The 24,593-nt window shown below is 37.5% G+C and overlaps 1 protein-coding gene across 2 annotated transcripts; it reads right to left on the reverse strand.

Moving 5' to 3' along the window:
• Nucleotides 1-280: 280 nt before the first annotated feature.
• Nucleotides 281-16,976, reverse strand: LOC120071326 (signal recognition particle subunit SRP68). Of its 2 annotated transcripts, none has more exons than XM_039023532.1 (14): nucleotides 16,816-16,976; nucleotides 16,557-16,653; nucleotides 16,330-16,396; nucleotides 16,059-16,169; nucleotides 15,526-15,721; nucleotides 15,301-15,386; nucleotides 14,339-14,534; nucleotides 12,696-12,807; nucleotides 11,208-11,332; nucleotides 10,896-11,102; nucleotides 10,626-10,735; nucleotides 1,878-2,007; nucleotides 1,205-1,360; nucleotides 281-855 (listed from the first exon to the last, which is right to left on the reverse strand). In XM_039023532.1, exons 2-14 carry the CDS (start codon nucleotides 16,627-16,629, stop codon nucleotides 634-636), a joined length of 1,791 nt encoding a protein of 596 aa, XP_038879460.1. In that variant the 5' UTR covers nucleotides 16,630-16,653; nucleotides 16,816-16,976; the 3' UTR covers nucleotides 281-633. The 2 variants fall into 2 exon arrangements, with proteins under 2 accessions (XP_038879460.1, XP_038879459.1); XM_039023531.1 differs by having other exon boundaries at nucleotides 1,205-1,363.
• Nucleotides 16,977-24,593: the final 7,617 nt, after the last annotated feature.

The raw sequence follows: 24,593 nt of genomic DNA on the forward strand, positions 1-24,593 counted from the left end.
TAGTTTAAAAGCCTATATACAATTTTCAAATACACCCAAAAGAATAAGACAAAGGAAAGTGCAGCTTAAAATACAGAGTGATCAAAGAAACCATAGCCTATGTTAGCATAACAGAATGAATAATATTGCAATCAATCATTCTCCAATCATCTCACGAAGTCTTTGAATATTTATGTTAGCATAGCTCATAGCTACCATTACAAACACAGGTTTAACATTGCCAAATCAATATCTATATAATCATCCATAAGGTGTGCTAAAGAGTTGCATCGCGACAGAGTTTGCAAATAAACTTCTAAAATATCCACAATAAATTCAAAATTAATGCCAAAATCAGAAGATAAACTAATGTGTATTCTGTAGTCACAAGCAGGGCTTCTAAGAAAAATCCTGAAAAATTGGTTCTATATCTTTGTTATACATCCAAGAGAAACCAAGAAACAAACAGTCATTGTTTTCTAATTGTGAACCAAAATTCATGCAAGGGGGCCGAGAAGTGGTTAAAGGATCGGTATCAAGGTCTCTATATTCTTGTAACCACCACCAAAATTAAAAATTCTGGGCAACAAAGAGGGAGGGAGAGAGAGAGAGAGAGAGATACCATAAGTGAAAACAAAATCTTGCCAAAGGAACTCATCCCCATAGCCTACTGATAAAGCCCTTTCTGTCCTTTTTCATTCTATTCTCAAGAGATGGGAAGTCAATGAAGTTGAATGCAATGTCCAGAACAATGGGATTTCGAGGTATTGCCTGAAACGAGGGAGGAAAGGCTTCGATATGTGGAGCAGTCTTGATATTGGAATCACCAACTGCAGACTCATAGTTATCGAGGCTCTGAAGAAGGTATTTGGCCGACTGAAACATAATGAGGATAGATTTGATAGATGTTAGCATCCAAGAAGGATATAAACTAAAATAAGAGCATGCTTCCCTTTCACAACAAGAAAGAAACATGATGTTGCAAGGAAGAAATACGAATTTGGTGTATCCACACAACAGGAAATCGATAAACATGCTTAAAGAGTTACTAGAGGTTAATTCTTTTGGTTAATCGTGTCACTTGATGTTCATTTACCAGTGAGTATTATTGCATCCAGGACTAAGCAATTCATGTTCATTTAATCTAGTTAAAGCTTAAAAATGAAGACAGACAGAATGAATGTAATGCTTAAAAATGAAGACAGACAGAATGAATGTAATGTACCTTCTGCTCCTTCTTCTCTGCTCCAGTCAATGACATGTTCGAGATCTTCTTCGACAGATTCTCTGGAGCCTTCACCTCCTCAATAATTCCAGTTGCATGCTCTATACAACTGTTCGCTCTGCATTCCTCAATCAATGTCTTCAACTCTTCCATCAACTTCTGTTGCATAAAATTAAGCAGAGATTCTTTGAATACATACTATAAGTGCTTGTTTGGGAACCTACTTTTAAAGCAGCTTTCAAGAAAAAAAAAAAATCTTCATTTGCCTTCATTATTGTTTTTGAAAACTATAATCAAGTTAAGTTTAATGTTACCGTGCACCTAAAATCACAAATTTTCAAGTCTGAATTTTATAAAGAGGACAACTTCAATTGTTCTAAAGAAATAGGCTATTAATAAAAACAAACTAAAGAAATAAAGAGAAGATGTGTTTTCCCTGAAGTTCTCTTTGGAAACAGCCATCTCTTACAGCTTCCAGACCTCAACAAAGATTAACAAATATTCCTCAAAGGGAAGTGAAGTTTCACCAACAGACTTATGCAATGCAACAAGCTACAGCAGTGAAAACTACCAAAGCTATAGGAAAAACCACCAAAGATAATAGCATACAGCCCATGATACAAGTGGTTGGATGTTTAGAATGCTACGAGCGTATTTTACATGATAAACATACCGGATCGTCGATATTTTCCGTACGGAATTTTTGTATGGCATCTTCAATAAGGGACCGAGCATGGCAATATAGTGCATAAGCTTCTGCTCTTTTCCCAGCCAAACTATATGATTTTGCCAAGTAAAAGCACCTGAAAATATATAGAGGAGGATCCATCATTTACAGCAATTTAGTGCCAACAAAAATCAGTTAATCCACACTTCAGTCAGTTATGACATATAAACAAGAACAAATGACAAAAATAAGATTAAAAATGTAAAAGATCAGAGAATTAATATGCAAACACACAATTTGTGGAGAAGAACAACTAATAAGGATTACAAAGTATGTATGTAACAACCCAAATAATACTAAGGCTCCTCAATAAAGAAGCTAGAATAATAATCTAAACAAAACACTAAAATAGAGGCTAAGAACACTGAGCTCTGAACAAAAGAGACCGAAGGAAGGAGGAGCCCAGGGAAACTAAATAACTTGGAGGAGCCCATTTCGACCAGGGAGGATAGGGAGTTGGTGGTCCCTTTTACTTTGGAGGAAATCAAGAAGGCGGTTTTTGGGAGTGACAGGAGCAAGTCCCCAAGCTCGGACAGTTTTTCTATAGGGATAGGAGTTCAGACCCATTAGTCTAATCACTAGTGTCTACAAGTTCTGGCAAATGTCCTTGCAAATTGCTTAAGGAAAGTGCTTCCTTTGACCATTTCCAAGGCGCATGGAGCCTTTTTAGCTGGGAGAAAGTTTGTTGATCAGGCTCTTATTGACAACTAAGGCTACTAAGACATTGAGGACTATAGAGCCTAATAAGAAGGGAGGGGTTATTTAAAATTAGACTTTGAAAAGGCTTATGGTCATATGGATTGAAATTTTCTGGAACTTCGAGACAACTAAGGGAAAACTTCGAGCTAGAACTAATGGATTAGCATCAATATCCGGGGGGATTTCTTTCCTATGCTTGCCGGCAAAACGGAGTTTTGCCTTCCACACGTGCCACTGAAAGCAGAATGACCTCTTCTCATTGCCTGCCCCTCCTTGAAAAAAGGTCCAAGCGAAGCTCATAGGTTGGAAAGCAAAAAGTCTCTCCTATTTCATTAGATATCTTACAACTGGAATCCCTCTACAAGGTGATGGAAAAGAAAGGCTTTTGGGTATAAATGGAGGAAGGAAATGTGAATTACTCCATCCTCACCAATGGAACCCCAAATCGGTCAATTAAGGCTTCTAGAGGTTTGAGACAAGGGGACCCTTTGTCCCCCTACTTGTTATTAATCGTCGTGGATGTCTTAAGCCATCTCATTTTTAGGGGTGTGGAGGGAGATATTCTTGAGCCCTCTAAGGTTGGTTCTAATGAGGTGGCCTTGTCTCATCTACAGTTCGCAAATGACAAGATCTTATTCTGTTCTGGAAATGAAGAGTCCTTCCTGATCCTTAAATCATATGGTGGGGTTTTTCTAGGCCATGTCTGGGCTTAAAATTAATAGAAGCAAATGCCAAATCTTGAGAATTAATTGTGATCAAGAAAAGCTTAGAAGGTGGGCCAATCTAATTGGTTGTGTAGTTGGTTCCTTTCCCTCTTACCTTGGCCTTCCCTTGGGTGGAAACCTAATGGTCACTTCTTTTTGGGACCCCATTATTGAGAAGATCTGTAACAGGTTAGCCTCGTGGAAGAAAGGTTTTTTCTCCAAAACTAGCAAAATTACCCTGATCATATCAATGTTGAGTGGCATTTTCCTTTTTTTGGGATAAGAAACAATTTCATTGATAAATGAAAATTTCAAAATAGTACAACAAAAATCAAATATAAAGAGATACAAGATGAACCAAAGGGGCAAACCCAACAATAGGGATACAACATAAAGATGTAACAAAAACAAAGGGCCAACAAAAGGTGAGAAAAACAGAAAGAAGGTGGATTGAAGATGCAGTAAACCCTCAAATCGAAAGGGACAATCTAAACAAACCAAAAATCCAATGCATCAAACCGAAGCAACCCAAAAGAAGATGATAACCAAAGCATAAGCACCCCTATTGAGTAAAAAATCACCAACACAAATCCAAATGATACTGAGATGGAGAAAAAGGCCAAAAAGTGGAAGGGAGATAGCAGAGCAATGAGAAGTTCAACCCGACAATGACCCTTTCTAAGCAAAGATGTACCTTTTTTCTCGTATGAGATTGAACATTCCAAGTTTTGGATTTCTCTAATGCACTACCTTTGTTTCACTATCTACTTCTAGTTTTTCATTGTTCTAGCAGGAATAGCCATTATACAAAGGTCATTTTCTCTTAACCAAGGCACCAATGCATTTATGTCAGGCCCTGGATTGAAAAACTCATTTGTCGGTGGAGGAATGAAATGATACCATTGTGCTTCAAGAGGCACATAAATGGATGAATGAGGAGTTTGAAGGAGTTGGGTTGGGGCTGGAAAGGTAATTTTTTCTATCGGCATCATATGGCAAAGCCACAATGCCAGTAGAATGCTTTACAACAGAGCAAAAAGTAGTCTGTAGATGACTGATGGTTGAGTGGGATGTTATATGCTTGGTGCTTTTCAAAGGTATGAAGAGGATGGGGGAAGAGAGGGAGCATCTGTGTGAAGGAAGAAGGAAGAGGTTGAGTGGGAATACGTTTCTGCTTGAGAGAGTGAATGTGTTCGGTGGGACCAATGGGGCTGATGGAGAGAGAAGGTGAGAAGATTTGTTTGGGAGAGAAGGTAAAGAAGGATGAGTTAAGTCAGAAGATGATGGATGTGAAAAGTCATCAATAAAGAAGTGCTCGTTGGACAGATTAACAAGATAAGTTGAGGATGGCACTTCCATTTATTGTTTCTCCCTATTTTGCTCTCCCAGTTCGGTCTGTAAGAGTCTTGAGAAGTACATGAGAGCCTTTCTTTGGGAAGGGGTTGATGAAGGGAAAGGTTCTCATCTGGTTAGCTGGGAGGTTGTTGGGCACCCTTATGAATCAGGGAGGGTTGGAGATTGGAAATCTAAGGTTATGCAACAAAGCTTTGTTGGCTAAATGGCTTTGGAGTTTCGCCCTTGAGTTTGAATCCTTGTAGCATAGTATCATTGTGAGTAAGCATGATCCCCATCGCTTTGATTGGGTGGCTATGGAGGCACACACCAAAACCTATGGAAAGATATTTCGATTGAGTTCCCTTCTTTTTCCCATTTGGTCTGTTGCATTGTGGGGGATGGTAAGGATACTGGTGTAGACAAGATGGGAAAAGACAATTCTAATGAATAAACCTCAATTCTTATTCATTATAATGAAAGGTTTTCCAATTTTATTGATGAAAGGCTCAAAACTTGGACATTAATCTCATAAAAGTACTCGACGCATTTGATAAGTCGAATGGCATGACAAGTCATTTAAACAACCCATCATGTGTTTTGAAGGTTGTCCTCCATTCATCTCCCCACCCTATTCTTATTTGATGGTAACCACTTTTAATATCAACTTTGGAAAACCACTTAGCACCTCTTATTTGATCAAATAAATCCACGATCCTAGGAATTGGAAAATGATATTTTTTTTTTAAAAAAAAAGGAAACAATCTCTTCATTAAGATAATGAAATGAGACAAGCTCAATATACAAAAGGAAACAACGAACAACAAAAACTAGGGATCAGGAGGTGCACCCAGGCGTCTCAACTAGGTTGACACCCTCTTACCCTTAGACCCTCATCATCTCCAGGAATTGGAAAACGATACTTAAAAGTAATTTGATTGATGGCCCTACTATATACACACATTCTCTAAGTTCCATCTTACTTAGGTGCTAACAAAGTTGGAACGGCACATGGGCTTAGGCTTGGATGGATATGGCCTTCTAAAAGTTCTTGGATTTGTTCCTGAAGGATTTTATAATCTCAAGGGTTTATTCTATAGTGAGATGGATTAGGCAAAATGATACAGGGTAAGAAGTTGATTTGGTGTTGAACATCCCCAAGAGGGGGTAAATCTGATGGATTTTCAACAATCTGTGGAAATTCCTCTAATAGTTGTCTAATTTGCTCATTTGGTTCTAATGGTTCTAGCAAATTTGACTGCCCCTGGACAATGACAGCCTAGACTTGGTTACACTCTTTAGTAAATAAAGGCTCTCTTTTAATGATTGTAAATATAGTATTCTTAGGATCCTCTTCATCTTGTTTAACCTTCTTGCTTGGTGCAGTAACATTAAAAGGGAGCAAAACCGCTCTTCTACCCATCCAGTTAAACTCGTATGTGTTGTCCCATCCTTTGTGAATGGTTTGCAAGTTGTCTTACCAAGGTCAACCTAACAAAATATGACAAACATTCATATCAAGAATGTCACAAACAACTTGATCTTTGTATAAATTTCCAATAGAAAGAGGTATAGTGCATATAGAACTTATCTGAGCTTCCCCTCCTCTAATCCATCCAAATTTGTACGGTTGAGGATGAGGATAAACTTTGAGAATTAGAGCTTTTACCAATTTCAAAGAAACCATATTTTAACTGCTCCCGCTACCAATGATAACACTACACACCTTCCTCATTGACTGTGCAACATGTTCGGAAGAGAGTGTGTCTGGATGAATCTGTCTTAGGTGAAAGTAAAACCCTTTAGAGAACACATGATAACTGGTCCCCATCGTCAGCTTCAATGCAGGTAGGTTCTTCTTCTGAAACAACATCCTTGTCACTGGTGTCTTGGCCTTCATCCACATATGCCAGTGACTTTCCTTGCGGGCACTCATTAGACAAATGACGCTGTTGGCCACGACGAAAATATTTACCGAGGTTTGGACGAGTATATGTGTTTGTTCCACCTTTCTTGGTTGCTGTTTCTTGAATTTTAGAAGCTTGGTGTGGTTTGGTACTAGTTTCCTCCCTTGATTTCGTTCCAGAGTAGCCACCAACTTGAAATTGTTTGTTAGTTTCAGAGTTCTTTCTAGAATAAGAAGTAAATGACCTGCCCCATTTGTTCCTTTTTTGCTTCTGATTTCTTTTGTCGACCTTCTGTTAATCCTTCATAGATAATGTGGTTGCTTCTGCCAAAAGGCTAATCGACTGTCAATTCATTTGATCTTGAATTTCCTGTCTAAGACCATTGACAAATCTAGTAATCTGGTAGTTTTCACTTCCATTGATTCTTGTGCGGGCACCAAACCAATGAAATGCTTCAGTATATTCAGCCACACTTTGATTCATCTGTCCACATTTATGATACTGTTGGTACAAGAGTTGCTCATAGTCAGCCAGTACAAATCTCCCTTTCATCATTCTTAGCATCTGTCATCTGAGGCCAGCTCTTGATAAGTCTTTTTCAAATTAGTCTTTAGTTGAGTTGAACTTGGTCCCACCAAGTTGAGGCTCCCAATTTCAATTTAAAAATCACTAGTTTAACTTTATTACTTTCCAGCGGGTTCATGTAATAAACAGAACTTTTGACCCAATCAAGGAATGCCTCTAAATCTATCTTACCATTGAATGGAGGTAAATCAATCTTCATCTTGTAATCTTGGTTGTGACCCTCAGATTCTTGAAAATTCCTCACCACTTGTCTATCCGGAAATCTTTCTTGCTCTTCTTCTTCACTTGAGGAATCAGAATCTTGCTTATCAGATGCAGGTTCTTGAGTTCTTTGTCTATCTTGAAGGACTTGTCTTCTCTGGAAATTTGGAAATCGGCCTCTTGCATTCATTCTTGCTCCATTATTTTGTATTTCTTGAATTGATTGTTGATGTGGTTGTTCACTATTCTCCCCTTTTTCCAGTAAGGATTGTTGACGAGGAGCATTGGAAATTACTTTCTAGCCATATCCCCGAGGACAGTCCGAATACTATCAATGCTAGAACGCATTTCATCAATGATCCTTCAACCACCAGCAAGCGCTTGCTCGTGGATTTTGGAGATAGCACTTCATGTGCTTGGGTTTGATCTAACTTTCGAGCCATATCACCGAGGATAGTCAGAATATTATCAATGCTAGAACGCATTTCTCAATGATCCTTCAACCACCAGCAAGCACTTGCTTGTGGATTTTGGAGATAGTGCTTCATGTGCATGTGCTTGGGATTGGGCCTCAGCCTCGCTTACCCGACTAGAGTTGAGATTGTTCTTCCCAGTCATTTGGTCCAAGGCAATCTTGGAGCTCTGATACCAATCTTGTTGCAGACAAGATGGTGAAAGACAATTCTAATGAATAAACCTCAAATCTTATCAATGAAAGGGGGGTTAGCTCTTTATATACTAGCTAATCCTATTGAAGATACAAGACAGCCCTTACCTAATTACATAAAAATTACCCCACGATAACTGGTAACATAAAAAAAGGCTAAACTTAAAACTAAAAACAGAGAACTAAAAATAGAGGAAAACAGGATTCCTTAAAAACCATAACATGGCTTGAGACTACATCAGATGCATATTTCTAAGAAGACCAATAGATGGAGGATATGTAATGCCCTGAGTTTAGGAGGGGAACATGAATGAACCAAGATTACATTGGAATGAAAGGGATCCTAGGACATGAAAGTATAGTTAAGGACTAAAAAAAAATTGAAAGTTACTACCTATACCAACAAGGTGCACCTTCCTTTTTGGTGGCTCAATCATAGAAACTCCAAAGTTAAGCGTGCTTAGCTTGGAGGAATTCTATGTTGAGTGACCTCCTAGGAATTTTTTTAGGAAGCATGTGAGTGAAGATAAAGCATGTTGGAAGGACCTATGTTGGTTTGTGAGGACACTCTTAGAAGCCTTCAAGATAAGCAAGGATGACGTAGCCAGGTTGCATGGGACACAGGGAAATGTAGGAGCCATTAGGTGTTGAATCCGAATTATGAATCCTAGTCAAAATCCTCGGCCTAGGGCATTATAGATGGTATCAGAGTAGAACCTCTCCCAATAAGATGTGGTTCGGGAACGAACCAAGCAGAAGCTGGTGGGCGTATAACGTCCCGAGTTTAGGAGGGGAACATGAATGAACCGAGATTACATCCGAATAGGAGGGATCCTAGGACATGAAAGTATAATTAAGAAAGGCTTTAAAGAATGGAAAGTTACTACCTATACCTACAAGGTGCACCTTCCTTTTCGGTGGCTCAATCATAGGAACTCCAAAGTTAAGTGTGCTTAGCTTGGAGCAATTCTATGTTGGGTGACCTCCTGAGAATTTTCCTAAGAAGCATGTAAGGACAAAACATGGTGAAAGGACCTGTGTTGGTTTTTGGGGACAACTTTTACTCTTAGAAGCCTTCAAGACAAGCAAGGATAACATAGCCATGTCGCACGGGGCATGGGAGAATGTTGGAGCCATCAGATATCGAATTTGGATTTTGAATCCTAGTCTGAATCCTGGGCTTGGGGCATTACAGGATAGTTCCCTGTGCTCAACGTTTCCTCATCTATATCATTTGTCTTCCTTTAAAAATTGTCAGATTTCTAATTTGTTGGTTTGGTCGGGAGCACTATGTCCTTTTCTTTTAGTTTGTATCGTCATTTATCCGACGGAGGTTGCCTCTTTTTTTCTATGTTGGAAGAGTGGAATTTTAGGGCGGGGAGATGGGATGTTTGTATTTAGAATCCTAACCCTATTGAGGGCTTTTCTTGTAAGTCTTTCTTCAGGTTGTTGATGGGTCTCTCCCCAGTTAGTGAGTCAGTCTTTGATGTGGTTTGGAGGATTAAGATTCCCAAGAAAACCAAGTTCTTTACCTACCAAGTTTTGTTAGGTCGGATGAATATTTTGAATAGACTTGTTTGAAAGATGACCACGTTAATGGGTCCTTTCTACTGCAATCTCTATCGAAAAGGGAGGATGACCTAGATCACCTTCTCTGTGGTTGTCAGTTTACAAGGTCTATGTGGATTTGTTTCTTGCATGAGTTTGATGTTAAGTTAGTTGGCCAGAGGAGTATTCGTACAATGATCGAGGAGTTCCTCCTCTATCTGCCTTTCAGAGAGAAAGGTTGTTTCTTGTGGTTTGTTAGGGAGTGTGCTGTGTTGTGGGATCTTTGGGTGGAGAGGAACAATGGAGTTTTTAAAGGTTTGGATAGGGATCCTAGTGAGGTTTCATATTTCGCTTTAGGCTTCAGTATCGAAGCTTTTTTGTAATTATTCTCTAGGTAATATCTTACTTAGTTGGAAATCCTTTCTTTAGTGAGGAGTTTTTGTGGGCCTTTTTTTTATGTCATTGTATTCTTTCACTCTTTTTCAATGGAAATTGTTGATTATATCAAAAATAAAATAAAATAAAGAAATAAATAACTTCCCCTTTCTAATTGTTTGGAGATGCCTAAATCTTCTTTACCTTTATTATGCCTCCCCACATCTCAAATGAAATATTCTTTTCTTATTAGTAAGTTTTGAAAATCCCATCATCTTCAACAGTAATAACACTAATGATAATAATAAACTAAAAAATCTATACACAAAATGATGCATCGATATGATACTCCCAAGAGATGCGGCCAAGAAGGCATGTCAATGCTGGCATAATACCAACTGGGCAGGTTAAATAGAAAACAAGAGAATGTAAAACAAACAAGGTGCAGGATACAGATAAAAGCAAGGAGTTATAGGGTCAAGAAAAATGGTGGAGAACCTAACACATTATGAGCAAATTTTCAAGGATTAAAAAGTTTTCGAGCATTAAAAAGAACAGGAGATTTCTATGCTTGAAGAGAGAACAGGTAATCCAGAATGCAAATTGCTGGAATATCAATGCAAATATGGAGGTTTTTCTGATCAACAAGAAAGATCAAGAACTCAAGGGCAGAAACCTTTCTCCACGAAAAGCTATGCTTTTAACCGAGCACTCTTCAGCAAACGTCACTTCTTCCTGCCTCCTATCTCTTCCGGAACTGACTAAATCCGAAAGATCAGTAATATTCTGCAAAATAATAATAATAATAAAGAAAGAAAGAAAGAAAGAAAAGAAAAAAATATATAAAAGCTATTGCTAACCCCTCCAGAGAAATTTATATTTTCAGTCTGACAGTTAGATCATTTCAAATACTCAAAAGGATAAAAGAATACATAAAGATGCTTACTTGTATTAAAAGATCATACAAGCGAACAAGTTCCTCCGGCTTGGTAACTTTCTCATTTTTTTCATCATGGCGCCTAACAAGCTTACTTTTTGCAATTTTTACCAATAACTGGTTGCGTTCTATTGTCCTTTGACCCAACACTGCACTAACAGCTTTATCAAGCCCACTTAAATCATCTTTAACATTTTCAGCATTTCCAGCACTGACCTAAACAAACAGAATATTGGTAACGTAAGTCTGGAAGATCAAATTAGTAGAGACACAGACTCTTTAAAGAATCCAAAGAAAGGCTAATGTCAAACTTCCACATACCAAATCACTGCGAATGGAGCTCCTTGCCTCGTGGTATGCTGCAAAGATCTTATCAAAAATGGACAATCTTTTCTCTGCTGGAAGTGAATCTGCTGAACCTTGCAAGTCCTTTTCTAATTCTCGAGCTGGATAATTTCATGCAGATATAATTAGGAATTCTGGTTAACAAAAGTGCAAAAAAGAAAAAATCCACAACTGAAGCCCAAAGAGAAACATGAAAACTAGAAAGGACACACACATCATCCCTTTCCAAGCCTCTAAACACTATTATTCCTCTCTCCTAAAAGATCCCACAATAACGCACACCTCACAGGCCACAAGAAATAACCATTCCCCTAAAAGGGCAGATGGAGAAGGAATCGATCATATCAACCAGATCTCTATGACAAGCCAACTGAAAGCCAAATGCCTAAAAAAAAGTAACTCCACACAAAACGAGCAAAGCCGCAATTCCAAAGGAGATGAACCAAGGTTTCCTCGCCTTCCACACAGGATGCAACAAAATGGGCCCATAAATGAAGACCCCTTTTTCGAGAGCCAATCCAAAGTGTTCACTCGACCATGAAAAACCTGTCGGCCAAAGAACTAAACCTATTTTGGAAGCTTTTTTTTTTTTTTTTTTAAGATAAGAACCCATTTTGGAATCTTGATCTTCCAAAGGGCCAAAAAAATAGTCCCTAATAGGAGCAGGGTCCAAAAGACAATGGAAAAAAGAATTGCAAGTCCCCCCTGAGCATTGGACTCCAAATCCACACATCCCTTCTCCTGTTCCTAAAATCAGCACCCCCAATAAAAAATAAATAAATAAACACACACACACACACACACAAATCTTGTAACATCTATGGTTTCCATATCGGTCAAAGGACAACAGAACCCGAATAAAAAGGGCAGGGGGTAGACTATTCTCTTTCATGAAGTTGAATATGCTAGCCGAGAAGGTTGATAATCAATTCGTTAAGCATGGCTAAATTAACTAATGCCTTCTGTATTCCTTGCAAACTCTTCTCCAATTTGAGACATTAATTTCTGCCATGCTGCATTCTTATCTTGGTTTAAATAGGGCAAAAGAGTAACTACCATCTATCCCATCGGGAGTTGAGTCTTCGCCATCCTCATCAACAGTAACATTACATCCAACCTCAAACCCAAGACTATTTCCAATACGGACATGAAATCCATAAGGATATAGACAATAACCAAAAGGATTACAGTAGTCATCCTGTTCCAGAAAAGTTGAAGTTTCTCCACCTAGAAAATCCTCCGTTTATCCTATCTTCAATTGCCCCCCAAACACCCTCTGTTCTAGAATTTCCACCTAAGGACAACTCAAATAATGCATCTATAAATTATAGAAACAAATATTCTTTGTTTTGGAACATATACCAAACAGGTCATTAAATTTTCGGTCGTTAGCATATAAGTTCCTAACCAAGTAAAATCATCATAAATCTCAATATTTAAATGATTTATGAAATGAACACCAACCTTTTAATATGGAAACTCTGGTTTTTGCATTGGATATTGGAAACCTATGACCAAGCCAATGAAACTCGGTCATGGAAACAGCCTGCTGAGATCTGGCCTCCGACATGACAGCCTACAAGCAAGAAAGTACAACTATAAAATAAACTATGGCCTCCGATAGACTAAAAGACTAAAGACATTATCAGATCAACCAAAATATCAATACACTAAAAAATCAATATCATCATTATGAAGTTTCCTTTTCAAATATATATATATATATATCATTATGAAATTTTAGTAGAGTTTTATTGAAAATCTGAGAAGTCAAGTAATTTGCAGTTGAAGAATATTCCTGAGACTATCTTTTGTATTATGTTCTTTCAATAACAGACAATGTTCTTAGATCTACGGTCTACCTAACAACAAATAGTCTCTTTTCATTTTATCAATAAAAAGTCTTGTTTCCATTTAAAAAAGAACAAATAACATCAAAAACAATTATACTACAGCTATAGATAACCTCTGTTACAATTTTGCAATCAAAATAGGTTGGCCATTAAACTTCACCTAATGTAGTAAAAGGGTAAGTTCGAGTGAAGTTAGCTTCAAGAAACTATGTTGCCAAGACACAATGGTTATTTTTCCTTTTTTAGTAAAACAATTTGGGTTTGGGGATTTGAACCTCTAACCTCTTGGTCAAAAGTGTTTGTCTTATGCCAGTTGAGCTATGCTCAAGTTGACACTAAGTCCAATGATGACATATTGACAACATTAGTTTGAATCTTTACATAAATGAATCAAAAAATATCGGGAGATATATGTCAAACGAGCAAGCAGGTCAGTTCTTCCAGAAAGATGACCAGAAAAGAAATTTCTTTATTCCACAATACAACACTTATTAATCTAACTAATTTTTAAAGCCATTCTTGAGGAGAGACATAATAAACATAGAAAATTGATTGCTAAACTATCGACAGAACTTTGATACATAGCAGATCCCAACTAAGAAAATGATGGCTATAAGTAGAGGGTTGGGTAGCACCTCTCTAGAACTACACATTTGGCTCTCAGATTACAGTCAGTATGCTAAACTACTAAAAAAAACAAAACAAAACTTTGTTAGAATACTAAGATTAAGGTATAAGATCCTCTTCTTCTTTTCTTTTTTTTTTTTTCCTTCTAAAGCTTAAAAGCCGAGTGTTTGAAAATGAAAGTATAAGTCACAACACCGACGGTCCACCACCATTAACCAGACATCTATGCCTATACTGAGATCAAAAAGGGAGATAAGAAAAACGTAGTCTAAACTTTTTTTTTTTTTTAGAAAAAAAAAAGGGGGTGCAACATGAGGACTTCCCAAGTGACCCAACTTAGTACTACTCCCACCCACGCACGCTTAACTGCAGCAAAAAAAAAAAAGATGTAGTCTAAAAATTAGAACTTGTACTTAGGTGAAAAGCTCCCACATTAAATAAAACCAAAACTTTGTTGGTGCCATAACATTTTTAGAAGCAAAAGAAAAATTACTTGTTGGTCCCTAAGTTTTAAGGAATGGGTTGTTTCAAAACGTGAACTTTTAGTCCCTGAGTTTTAAGAAATAGGTTTAAATCGTCCCTAGCTTTTTCCATTTGCTAAAGGAATGGCATAAAAAGCAAACAGACCTCTAATTTAGCTTTGAAAAGGTCTAGAGCAGGGCCTTCCATCTCCCCAATATGTAAAAGTTCAGAGGCCTGTAGATTTGACTTCCCAATCTTGTGCAAGCAGTATCGTATGCTAGGTTCTAGCTCCTCTACACGTTCACGACACAAAATTTGATTCTCTAGATCTCCTACTTTGCCGAGTTCCTCATAAACAGCTCTGAAAGGTAAAACAAAACATTAGCTAACATGTTATGTGACAAATCAAAATGAGATGATAAATGATGCAGGGCCTTTAGGAAATCAAGTATCCTTAAAAAAATTTGGATTCTTACACATAGATAACAGCAGAAATCGTAGAAAAATTATAATCGGCTTATTTTTATCAAACAGTCGTCTTCAACAGTAAGAAATAAGAATGCTGATCACATTTTCTTCAGTTGCACTTACACACTGAAGCTTTAAATACTTTTAATGTTAGTTTACCCAACCTTCGACGATCACAAAAGCCCATCATATCCACCTTTCCTTTTAGGTCAAAAGCTTCAAGACAAGACAAGGACTCTCTCACTATGCTTCTAGGGTCATTCTGTGGGAAATTTGGTTGAAACAAGATATAACTTTCAGTGAGAGGAGAGGAAGCGGGAAGAATTTGTGGGAATTGAAACCTTCAATAGAGGCACTAAACCTGATTCAATCTTAGTTCTCTTCTAAAGGGCACATATTGTCATAAAAAAATATCTACTCAGAGTCATCCAAACTTCCCTAGAATGGCAGTGACCTCGTTTGAGTTTATCTAATTAATTTTAGGCCTTTCTTATATAGAAATGGAAAAAGAAATACAAAAGCAAAAACAAACTATTACAGCATCCATAGAGCAAATTATTTGCATAATGCATCTTGGCCCTTAAAAAAAGGTCATGCAAGAATTAGTTGATGATTTTAACATGGAAATTTAACGATCCAGAGAAAATATAAGGAACCACCTAGCTCTTTTGAAGTTCAGTAATGCAGTGTCCCAATTTCGATCTTGTTCAAACAACAAGTTTCCAGTCATATACGATGCATAAGCCTACATATAGGAACAAATAATTACCAGTTGAGAAACAAACATGAAAGTCACTCTTCACTAGGACATAAATTTAAAATTTCCAGGTTAAAAGAATATCATATGTGATATATATTTCATAAGGAGAAAGCTAAAGTCAAACCTCTGCTTCCAAAGATGTTCTCGAGTCTCCCTTGCTTGCACACAATTGTGCAAAGAGAGTGGCCCATTTTACTGCCTTCCTGAGCCTACCAATCAAATAGATACGTTGGCGTGCATTTGGACCATCTGGTAATTGCCTTTTCTCCATGGCATGACTCCATGCTCTCTCCGCCATATAAAGAACCACATGGAGAAACCTATTTCAAATCCAGAGGGTTGATAGTTTTAAGCTTTGTTTCTAATGATTTTCACAATGTATTTATCATCACAGGTAAAGTCCAATCTAAAAATACATGTGCCACTTTATCTGAACTCATATCATAAGGTTCTAACAATCATCAAATTGTTTACCGCTTTGCTCATCTTCTTTCTCTTCATCTTGCTTTCCCACTTCATTAAAATCGGTGTAAATTAAGGGGAAACATTATTGACCGTTTTATTAACGCTTTCTCGAGTGAAACATTTTTCTAGGCAGTAACAGGAGGAGACTACTTTGAAGTGCAAGTGAAATAAGAGAGTGTAAATGGGACAAACCTGACTTCGCTAACAGTTGATTGAGTTATGGCTCGTTTGGTGTACTTTCCACGGCCATGAGTGAACTTCAGAGATTTATACAACCTCCTTAGCCGAGCTGTGCAGTACCTCCTAGGCATCAGAAAAAATCAAATCTACCAACAATCAACATCCAACGCAATCAAAAGAAATCCACAACGCTATAAACGCTAGCATAAATTGAAGTAAGAAAATAGAACAGCATAACAATTTATCAATCAAATCAGATAATACAAAAAGCATTTGCACAAACCGATAGCGAGTATAATCTCCATGACGTAATCCATGCTGCATTTGGGCAGATTTCAAGAGCTGCAATACTTCGGGAAAAAAAAATAAAAAGACAATATATAAAGCACCATCAGCATTAAAAATAAGTTGATGAATTTAGCGAAAGCTGATAAAATGGGCAAAATGAACACACCACACACAATTTTACTACATACGCAAATGGTTTAACAGCAATTGACAAGGGCATACCGTTAACGGAAAATCTAGGATTTTCAGGGTCAGAAGTATTGGAGTTGGCGCTATCAACTTCCATGGACGCCATTTGGCTTTACTTCGGAATCAGAGGCTTAAGAAAACAAAGAGAAACCATCAGACTAAGAAATTGCCACACAGTCGTCAATGAATGAAGCGATTTCCATTGATTCCGACTTGGCTGGCCGGAAAATGGTGAAACAGGAGGTAGGGATGGAAATCTGAGATGCACTGGCGGGAGAATTAAGAGACTTACCCTACGGAGGTCTCTACAATTGGCCTGACGATCTGTGGGAAGTAGCGACGGCTGCTGCGAATCCTTGGATTGTCTCGATGACTCGCACTGTCTGCTACTAATTTGGTAGTTTTGTTTTGCCAATTGGGTTTCTTTCAAAGTCCAAAACTCAAAGAAATGAAATTTGGGATCGAACGTTTGGAGAATGATTTAATGTTTTTTTTTTCTTTTTAAAAAAAAAAAATATATATATATAATATATATATATATTTTTAGTTCTCAAATTTTGAAAAATATGTGTATTTAGTCTCGAAAATTTTCACAAAATGACTCGAAAACCCAAAATTTTCTAACAATGGCCTATTTCTAAAAACTTTTCTACCATAGACCTTTTGCGCATGCGAAATTCCAAAATTACCCCCAGTTTTAAATGCCTTCAGACCAAAGCCTTCCATTTCTTCCTTCAACCATTTTTCAATACAACACCAACATTCCACCAAAACATTTATTCCCAACTAATACTCTACCAATAACATTTAATAATATTGGTATTAACAAAATAGAAGGTCACTCTCAGTATTCACTTTCTGTTAAACTCCCCACGAAATTCTCTCATTTTTCTCTCGGAGTGTTCTCTCAGAATTTTAGTCCAACATCTTTGTTGACCGCTTTCATCGTCAAATTCAGAAACAGAGACAATGTAAGTGATATTCTACAATATTTCTTGTCCCAGATCACTTTCATAATAAGTGTCGTTTAACATTAAATAAATGATCGTATAGTAATATATACACAATCGTTCATTACAATATAAGTGTCGTTTTGCATTATTAGACGATCGTATACTAAGTTATAAACGATCGTGTAATCATTTATAAATGATCATGTAGTAATTTTTAAACGACGTGTAGGGATTTATAAATGATCGTGTAGTAATTTATAAACGATCGTATACTTAGTATTGTATATGCAATCATATATACATTTATGAAAGATTGTTTATAGAGTACTACACGATCGTTTATAAATGCTACACTATTGTTTATAAATTACTACACGATCGTTTATAACTTAGTATACGATTGTGTGTATATATATAAACAGTTGGTCATAAATTACAATATTTGCTTAATATTTGCTTATCTCATTATAGATCAATGACGCTACTTCGCATCTTTGTATGATTTGGTGGGGATTGGGATGAGTCCGGAAGGAATTATGTTGGAGGTCATATGAAAGGTCTGAAAGTCAGAAATGATATAACAGTCAGTGAATTAGTGAGTATGATGCACCAACAACTGAATATTGATCCGGATATGTTTGATATACACATCAAATGTTGTTACAATTTATTGTTCCCAGCTCCTCCAATCGTCATAATCGACGATGAAGACCTTAGCTTTTTTTTAGAAGGCAGTGATGCATCATAGATGTCGTTATTTGTATCAGTTACACTTTGCGAAAGTCATGGAGTACACACAGACAATATGTACCATCATTACAATTCAACTAATCAACCCATTTCAACCAGTCAAAACTTGGGGGATGACCGAAGTGAAGCTTGGTTTGGTCACAACAGTGAACCCAGATGTACTTCACAGTTCAATACTAAATATGGATATGGACAATCTTCAGGACCACAAACTTCTCCAACACCTTACATCCACGTTCCAATCCCACCTGCTCTCGTCCCACCAGTTGTGATTCCTTCGGTTCAAATGCATTCCACCATTCCAACCTAACCATTTGTAGATATACCAAGACCATCAGAGGGCCCATCATATGACGACCTCATCATAATGCCTCATGACTATCTGAATGATGAGGATATAAAGGTCGATCAAATTTTCTTTTCAAATATGATTTATCAGTTAAATTATCGATGCTTACAATAAGAAAGAACTTTGACTACCGTGTAAAAAAGTCAACAAAGAGTTTGCTAACTGTTCGATGTTCGGTGGAGGAATGCAAGTAGAGGGTTCGTGTGAAAAAAATGAAAGAAAGTGATTTCTTCAAAGTGACTAAATATCCGAGCGACCATACATGTTCTCTTGAAATGAGAATGGATAATCATCGACAAGCAAAAAGTTAGGTTATTGGATACTTAATCAAGTCCAAATACGAACAAGTTGGTTGAACATACCACCCAAGGGATATAATTGAGAACGTGAGACAAGATTATGGAGTGAACATAAGTTATGGACGAGCTTATTGCGCTAGAGAGTACGGATTGGTGTTCACACGAGGGTCGCTAGGAAGATCATATGCTATTGTTAAGGCATATGGCGTGGCACTTAAGCTTGCAAATCCAGGTACGATATTTGAGGTTGAAGTGGAGGACGGACAATACTTTAAGTACGTCTTTATGGCACTTAGTCCGTGTATCAGGGGGTTTTTGAACAGCATCCACCCAGTAATCGTTGTTGATGGGACCTATTTGCATGAGAAATATAAAGGTGTGTTGTTAATAGTAACGTGTATTGATGGCAATAACAACACATATCCTGTTGTTAATAGTAACGTGTATCGATGGCAATAACAACACATATCCTATCGCCTTCAGTATTGTAGATGGTAAGAACGATGCATCATGAACTTGGTTCATGACTCATTTGAAGGCTTCGATAGGAGACGTTCCAAATTTAGTGATTATATCAGATCGTCACATCTAAATTGAAAAGGCTATTACAAGTATATTCCCTGATGCATTTCGTGCTCTATGTGTTGGGTTTGGTGTCCTAATTCTCCTGGAGTCTCGTTGTTTGTAATGATACACATTGTGTGATGAATAAAATAAATGTTATTTCATTCTGACATTTACTCATATCCAATAAACAAAGCTCTTTGGTTATCTTATGTAAACTTAAGCATGTATATGTGATATACAAGTGGATCATGCCTTAAGTGATAACCTAAATAGATCTGTAGTATAAGGATTAAGGTGGGATACCTGATCCTGGTGACACTACGGATATGACCCACTTTGTAGTAGTTTGCAAAGTATTGTAAACTATTACAGATGGTAGATCCTGACCATTCATATTGAGACATGCGAGCAGGGGTGTCCTATACAAAGAATTTGTATAAGATCGGACCACGAGATGACTAGACTCTATATATAACGCTGTCGATGCTAGAGGCTTACATCTCACCTAAACGACCATAGGTGACACACCTCAATCCTGAGTATTTTGGGAACTTCTACCTTTGAGGAAGGTCTTTTGATTAGTATGGGTGAGAGTGGCCAAATTGTCAACTCAACATGCCTACCTTTTTGGGGACTTGTCTGATTTGGGAGCTAGGAACTCATTACACAAGATGAAATTCACTCATTTCCCGAAGTAAGGATAAGCAGAGAGATTGCTCCCTTAAGGGCTGATTCCAGGGGTTGAACATAGTGGCCACAACTTCTCTTTGGAAGAGAGGACTCAGTCATAGTAGGACTATGACTTATGTTCATTAGAGGGATCAGTGGTACTTAAAGAGTTAGATGTAACTACATGGGCATAACGGTTATTGGCCGAGCTATACTTACGAGCGATCTATGAAGGGTTGTCGCACTATTGATTGGTTAATATGGACACATAATATATCTATAGTAAGAAGAGTTCAGTTGTTGGTCTTTAGTGGAGTGCCTGGCAGTTAACGGATGGTGGATTCCGTGACTAAAGAGTTTAGTTAGTTATTCACGTATCGTTGGAGCTTCGAGCTATAGGTCCATAAGGTCCCCTTGGTAGCTCAATAGATTTAGTTGAGGATTAGTTCTTGGTGATGATTTGAAATGTTCAAATTGACGAGAGGTAATTCGATTATATATGATATGATCAGTATGATGTATGTGATACATTTAGTGGAGGATTAATGTAAATAAAATTTATATTAAGTACCATGGAATAGAAAAAGAGTTATGGTTTATATGTTTCATGAGATGAAATATTAAAATTATAGGTTATAAATATAGTATGATAAGTTGGTTATCATTTATATTTATAATAATATTAATTATGTGATAATTAAATCTTTTTCTCTAATAACCAATTGAGTGGGAGGTTATTGGTGGTTTCATGTTAACCGTGAGATAAAAGAAAAATTGTTTTCCTAATTTTAAAAAAGTTAAAATTTTATGAATTTGAGATTTTCTTTCTTGGAATCTCACGGAAGTTGTCAAGTAAATAGAATTTACTAAACAACAACTTGGAGCGAGCTAAACGATCGTGTAGTGTTTTGCAGGCGATAGACACAGAGCTAAGCGATGAGTTAAACGATCGCTTACCTTTTGCTATATGATCGCTTAGTTTTTGCTAAACGATTAGGCATCGACCTATACGATAGGTTCAACCTTCTCCCACTTGCTCAATCGTTTACACGATTGTTGTTTCCTCTATCGTCTGCCTCAAACCATGTCCACATAGAGCCCACCCTCTGGATTCTCACACCGAAAATACCAAGGTAGCCTTCTTGGTGGTGTCATTCTCAACTCGAAACCATCGAGATTCTGTGGAGGCTGTTCGTGCTGTTGGGGTGTTTGAGATCGAGGCGATCACTGAGTTCGAGTGCTCGGTGTTCATGCAGTGTAGCGGAAGAGCGTTCGAGGTTGTTGTGTTCGAGCGTTCGTGATCAAGGATCTTGGCGATGAGTCTACAAATGTGTGTAGCATTTCTCCTTATTCATTAGTACTATCATGCTGTAATTTCTGGAATGAATGCTTAACCGTATGTTTCTGTTTATGACTGTAATTGTTAAGTTCATATATGATTGTAATTTGGAATGATCTTCCCGCTGCTCATGGATATCCTTGTGCACGTTTTCCTTCAATTGGTATCAGAGCTAGGTTGTTTTAATATTCCAAATTACAAGTCTTTTTTTAACTTCATTTTACAGTCTCGGTGGGTTTATGCATTTGTGTTTAATTGTTAAGTGCATTTATGGATGGAGTTGATGAATGTTTCAGATTTAATTGCCTTTAGTTAAAGTTTTCTTCAATTACAAAGTGTTAATTTGTAAGAGCCCCTGTATTTTTGGGCGTAATTAACTTGCAATTGAGTCTGTAATTCAAAGAGTTTGAGTTAATCAAGTTGTTTGTGATGAAGCTTCAAAGAATGGAGTTGCGGTTCTCAACGAGGAAGAAGATCAAGCGTTGGTCGTATCGTATAGCCTAAGGTAAACGATCATTGGGATTTATCTAAGCGATTGTGTAGACTTTTCTATTCGATCGTGTAATATTTCTTAAACGATTGTTTAGCTAATGCTAAGCGATGGAGTAAATCGTTTACTCTATCGCGTAGCGTTGGTTGCCCGATCGCGTGGCGCTGAAGGTAGATGATCGTAGTGGGAGCATGTGATGCTCATCGTTTAGTAAAAGGCGCGCGCTAGACAATCGTGAAGTTAGCAAGCCTCATCGCTTAGTTTCTACCTACACGATCACGCATATATGATATAGAGGCGCTAGTTAAGCGATTGTTTAGGCGATGGTGCTTTGCCGCATCGTAGTCGTTTAGACGATTGCGGAAGGTGTGCGTTGTGCAGAGTGCGCTAAGTGATCACGTACCTCAGGATTCATCACTTAGTAAAAGGTACACGATCATGTAGTATTTGCTAAATGATCGTTTAACTCTGGGAGCGTTGGTAAGCAATAGACAAAACGTTTGTTTTATCGTGTAGACGATTGCAGGGATTTTAGCATACGATGGTTGAAGACGCGTTGCTTCGCCCGGATGGTTCAAGACCCAGTTCGCCTGTTTGAACCAGAGACTCCTTGTTATTGTAATAATTAGCTTTAATTTTGTATTTTTAAGGCAATTTTACCTGGTTCATCAACATTTATTTATTATACATGTGATGTATGGTGCTTATATGCCAAAGTGTTTGACATGTAGTTTAAAACCCACCTTAGGTTATGCAATTATTCATGCATCTTGTATTATAATTGTTATAATCTAGCATGAAGAAATTACTTAAAAGCATGCGCATGCATCATGAAATATAAGAGTTATATTTCTGCATGCAGTGAGCATTATTATGCATCATCCTTTTATTATAAATGTTATAGTCTAAGGGTGAATGAAAGCATATTTTGCTTGTTTCATTGTATTTTGTATAAGTGTTATATAAAAGAAGTAGCAATGAATGGACAATGCATTGAGCATGAATATAGACTATTTATAATCGTTATGAATGTCTTGCACGTGTTAGCTTGGCATTGTAGTTATGGTTTTCGTTTATAAGTGTTATAAAGGAAATTATACCTAAAATCAATAAGAAAAGTTGCATGCGGACTTAAGGTGAACTCAAGTTTTTTAAAAGGGTTTTAAAATTGGATTGAGATAGACCTAAGTTCAAGTGGTTCTAAAGAGTTTAGTAACCTAGATTAATCTTTTAAAATTGGTTTAATAGGATTAAATTGGTTGGCATAAAAGATTAAATTTGTTTTAAATCTATCTATAAGGGACTTTTTATCTAAGGCGAGTTCTGGCTAGGCTGGGGTTCTTAAGTTGACGGAAACGTAACACCCTTACTTGGAAAGGTGAATTAGATAGATTTTCAACAAGCATGCGATAATTTGGTCAAAGACTCCCTTAAAGAGTTTAGTGGATGATGGTCAAAAGTTGTTTAACTATCCAAGGTAAAAGTTACTCTTGGGCAAACCTAAAAGTCACTTAGTTAAAATCCTTTGCCGTGTTTTTTAAAAGTAAGCTAAACCCTGGGTTCTAAAATACTCAGCGGGAGGAAGAGATGTATTTGATATGTCTATGATTCCGATCATGTTTTCCCTTAAATGTTCATACCGTGAGATTCATGCTTGGCCTTGTGGTGCCTTGGGAGCATCCCCTTTCGAATGGTATTTGCATTAGTCAATATCAAGGTGGATGGAGAGAGTGTTTATAGTAAGAGGGTGAAGGGTGTGTATCAACACGTCCTATGGTCTCTGTCATTGGTTCACACCATGAGATCATTTTGTACTCCCTCGTGGCACCTTTGAGCGTTCCCCTTTGGATGGGTTTTGTGCAGTTGGTCAAGATCAAAGTGAACTCCAGAAATGGATTGGTCGCTTTAGGTTTTGCCCCAATTAGATTTTTCCCTTCAGATTGGCTTTTTGGGGCAGATCTCTAGGGCCTAAAATGGCAGGTCACACTTATGGGAGATTGTTAAGTAAGTTAATGATCTCTTGGCCAAATCAATGATGGCTAGTCGTTATAGGAGCAAGAGTTGTTTTGGTATTAATGACTAGTTGAAAACTTCTCAATTCAGAGGAGGGATAATTTGAAAGATCTCTTACCGAAGATTTCCATGAGTGCGTTCGGATCGCTCCAATTTCACCTAATCGAAATACACCATATACATTCAAACGCACAGTTATGCAAACAAACAGTAATTAATGGTATGCTTTGAACAAAAAATAACAAGGGAGAGACTTCTTATAGCAGTTGAAGACGCTCTTCAAGCTATGGAACTCAACGCAGCGGAAGACCTCTACCCAATCAACCAAATCCTAGCTGATGCGTTGACTACAACAGCACGAACAACTGCAAACAAACGAATGCAGCGGGGACGACACCACAAGAAAAGAGCCTTAGGTATTCTAGGTGTGAGAACCCAAAACGTGGTCTTCGGTGAGTTTGGTAGATGTAGAAGGAAGAACTGATTGTGTAGACGATAAACAAGAGGGAGAGAATGAGAAGCTGTCGCATAATTAGATGCTTATCGCTTAGAAGAAATTACACAATTGTGTAGATTTTACTGAACGATCGTTTAGAAAAAGGTAGGTGATCATTTAGCAAACACGACACATTATACGATCG

This window comes from Benincasa hispida, chromosome 2, assembly GCF_009727055.1.
Source record: "Benincasa hispida cultivar B227 chromosome 2, ASM972705v1, whole genome shotgun sequence".
NCBI classification, from domain to species: domain Eukaryota; kingdom Viridiplantae; phylum Streptophyta; class Magnoliopsida; order Cucurbitales; family Cucurbitaceae; genus Benincasa; species Benincasa hispida.

Coding starts and splice junctions, on each gene's coding strand:
- LOC120071326 (XM_039023531.1), bottom strand. CDS start 16,629: ATGGCGTCCATGGAAGTTGATAGCGCCAACTCCAATACTTCTGACCCT. Junction 14,535..15,300: donor CTGAACTTCAAAAGAGCTAG/GTGGTTCCTTAT, acceptor TTTACCTTTCAG/AGCTGTTTATGAGGAACTCG. Junction 11,333..12,695: donor CAGAGTTTCCATATTAAAAG/GTTGGTGTTCAT, acceptor GAAATTATCCAG/CTCGAGAATTAGAAAAGGAC.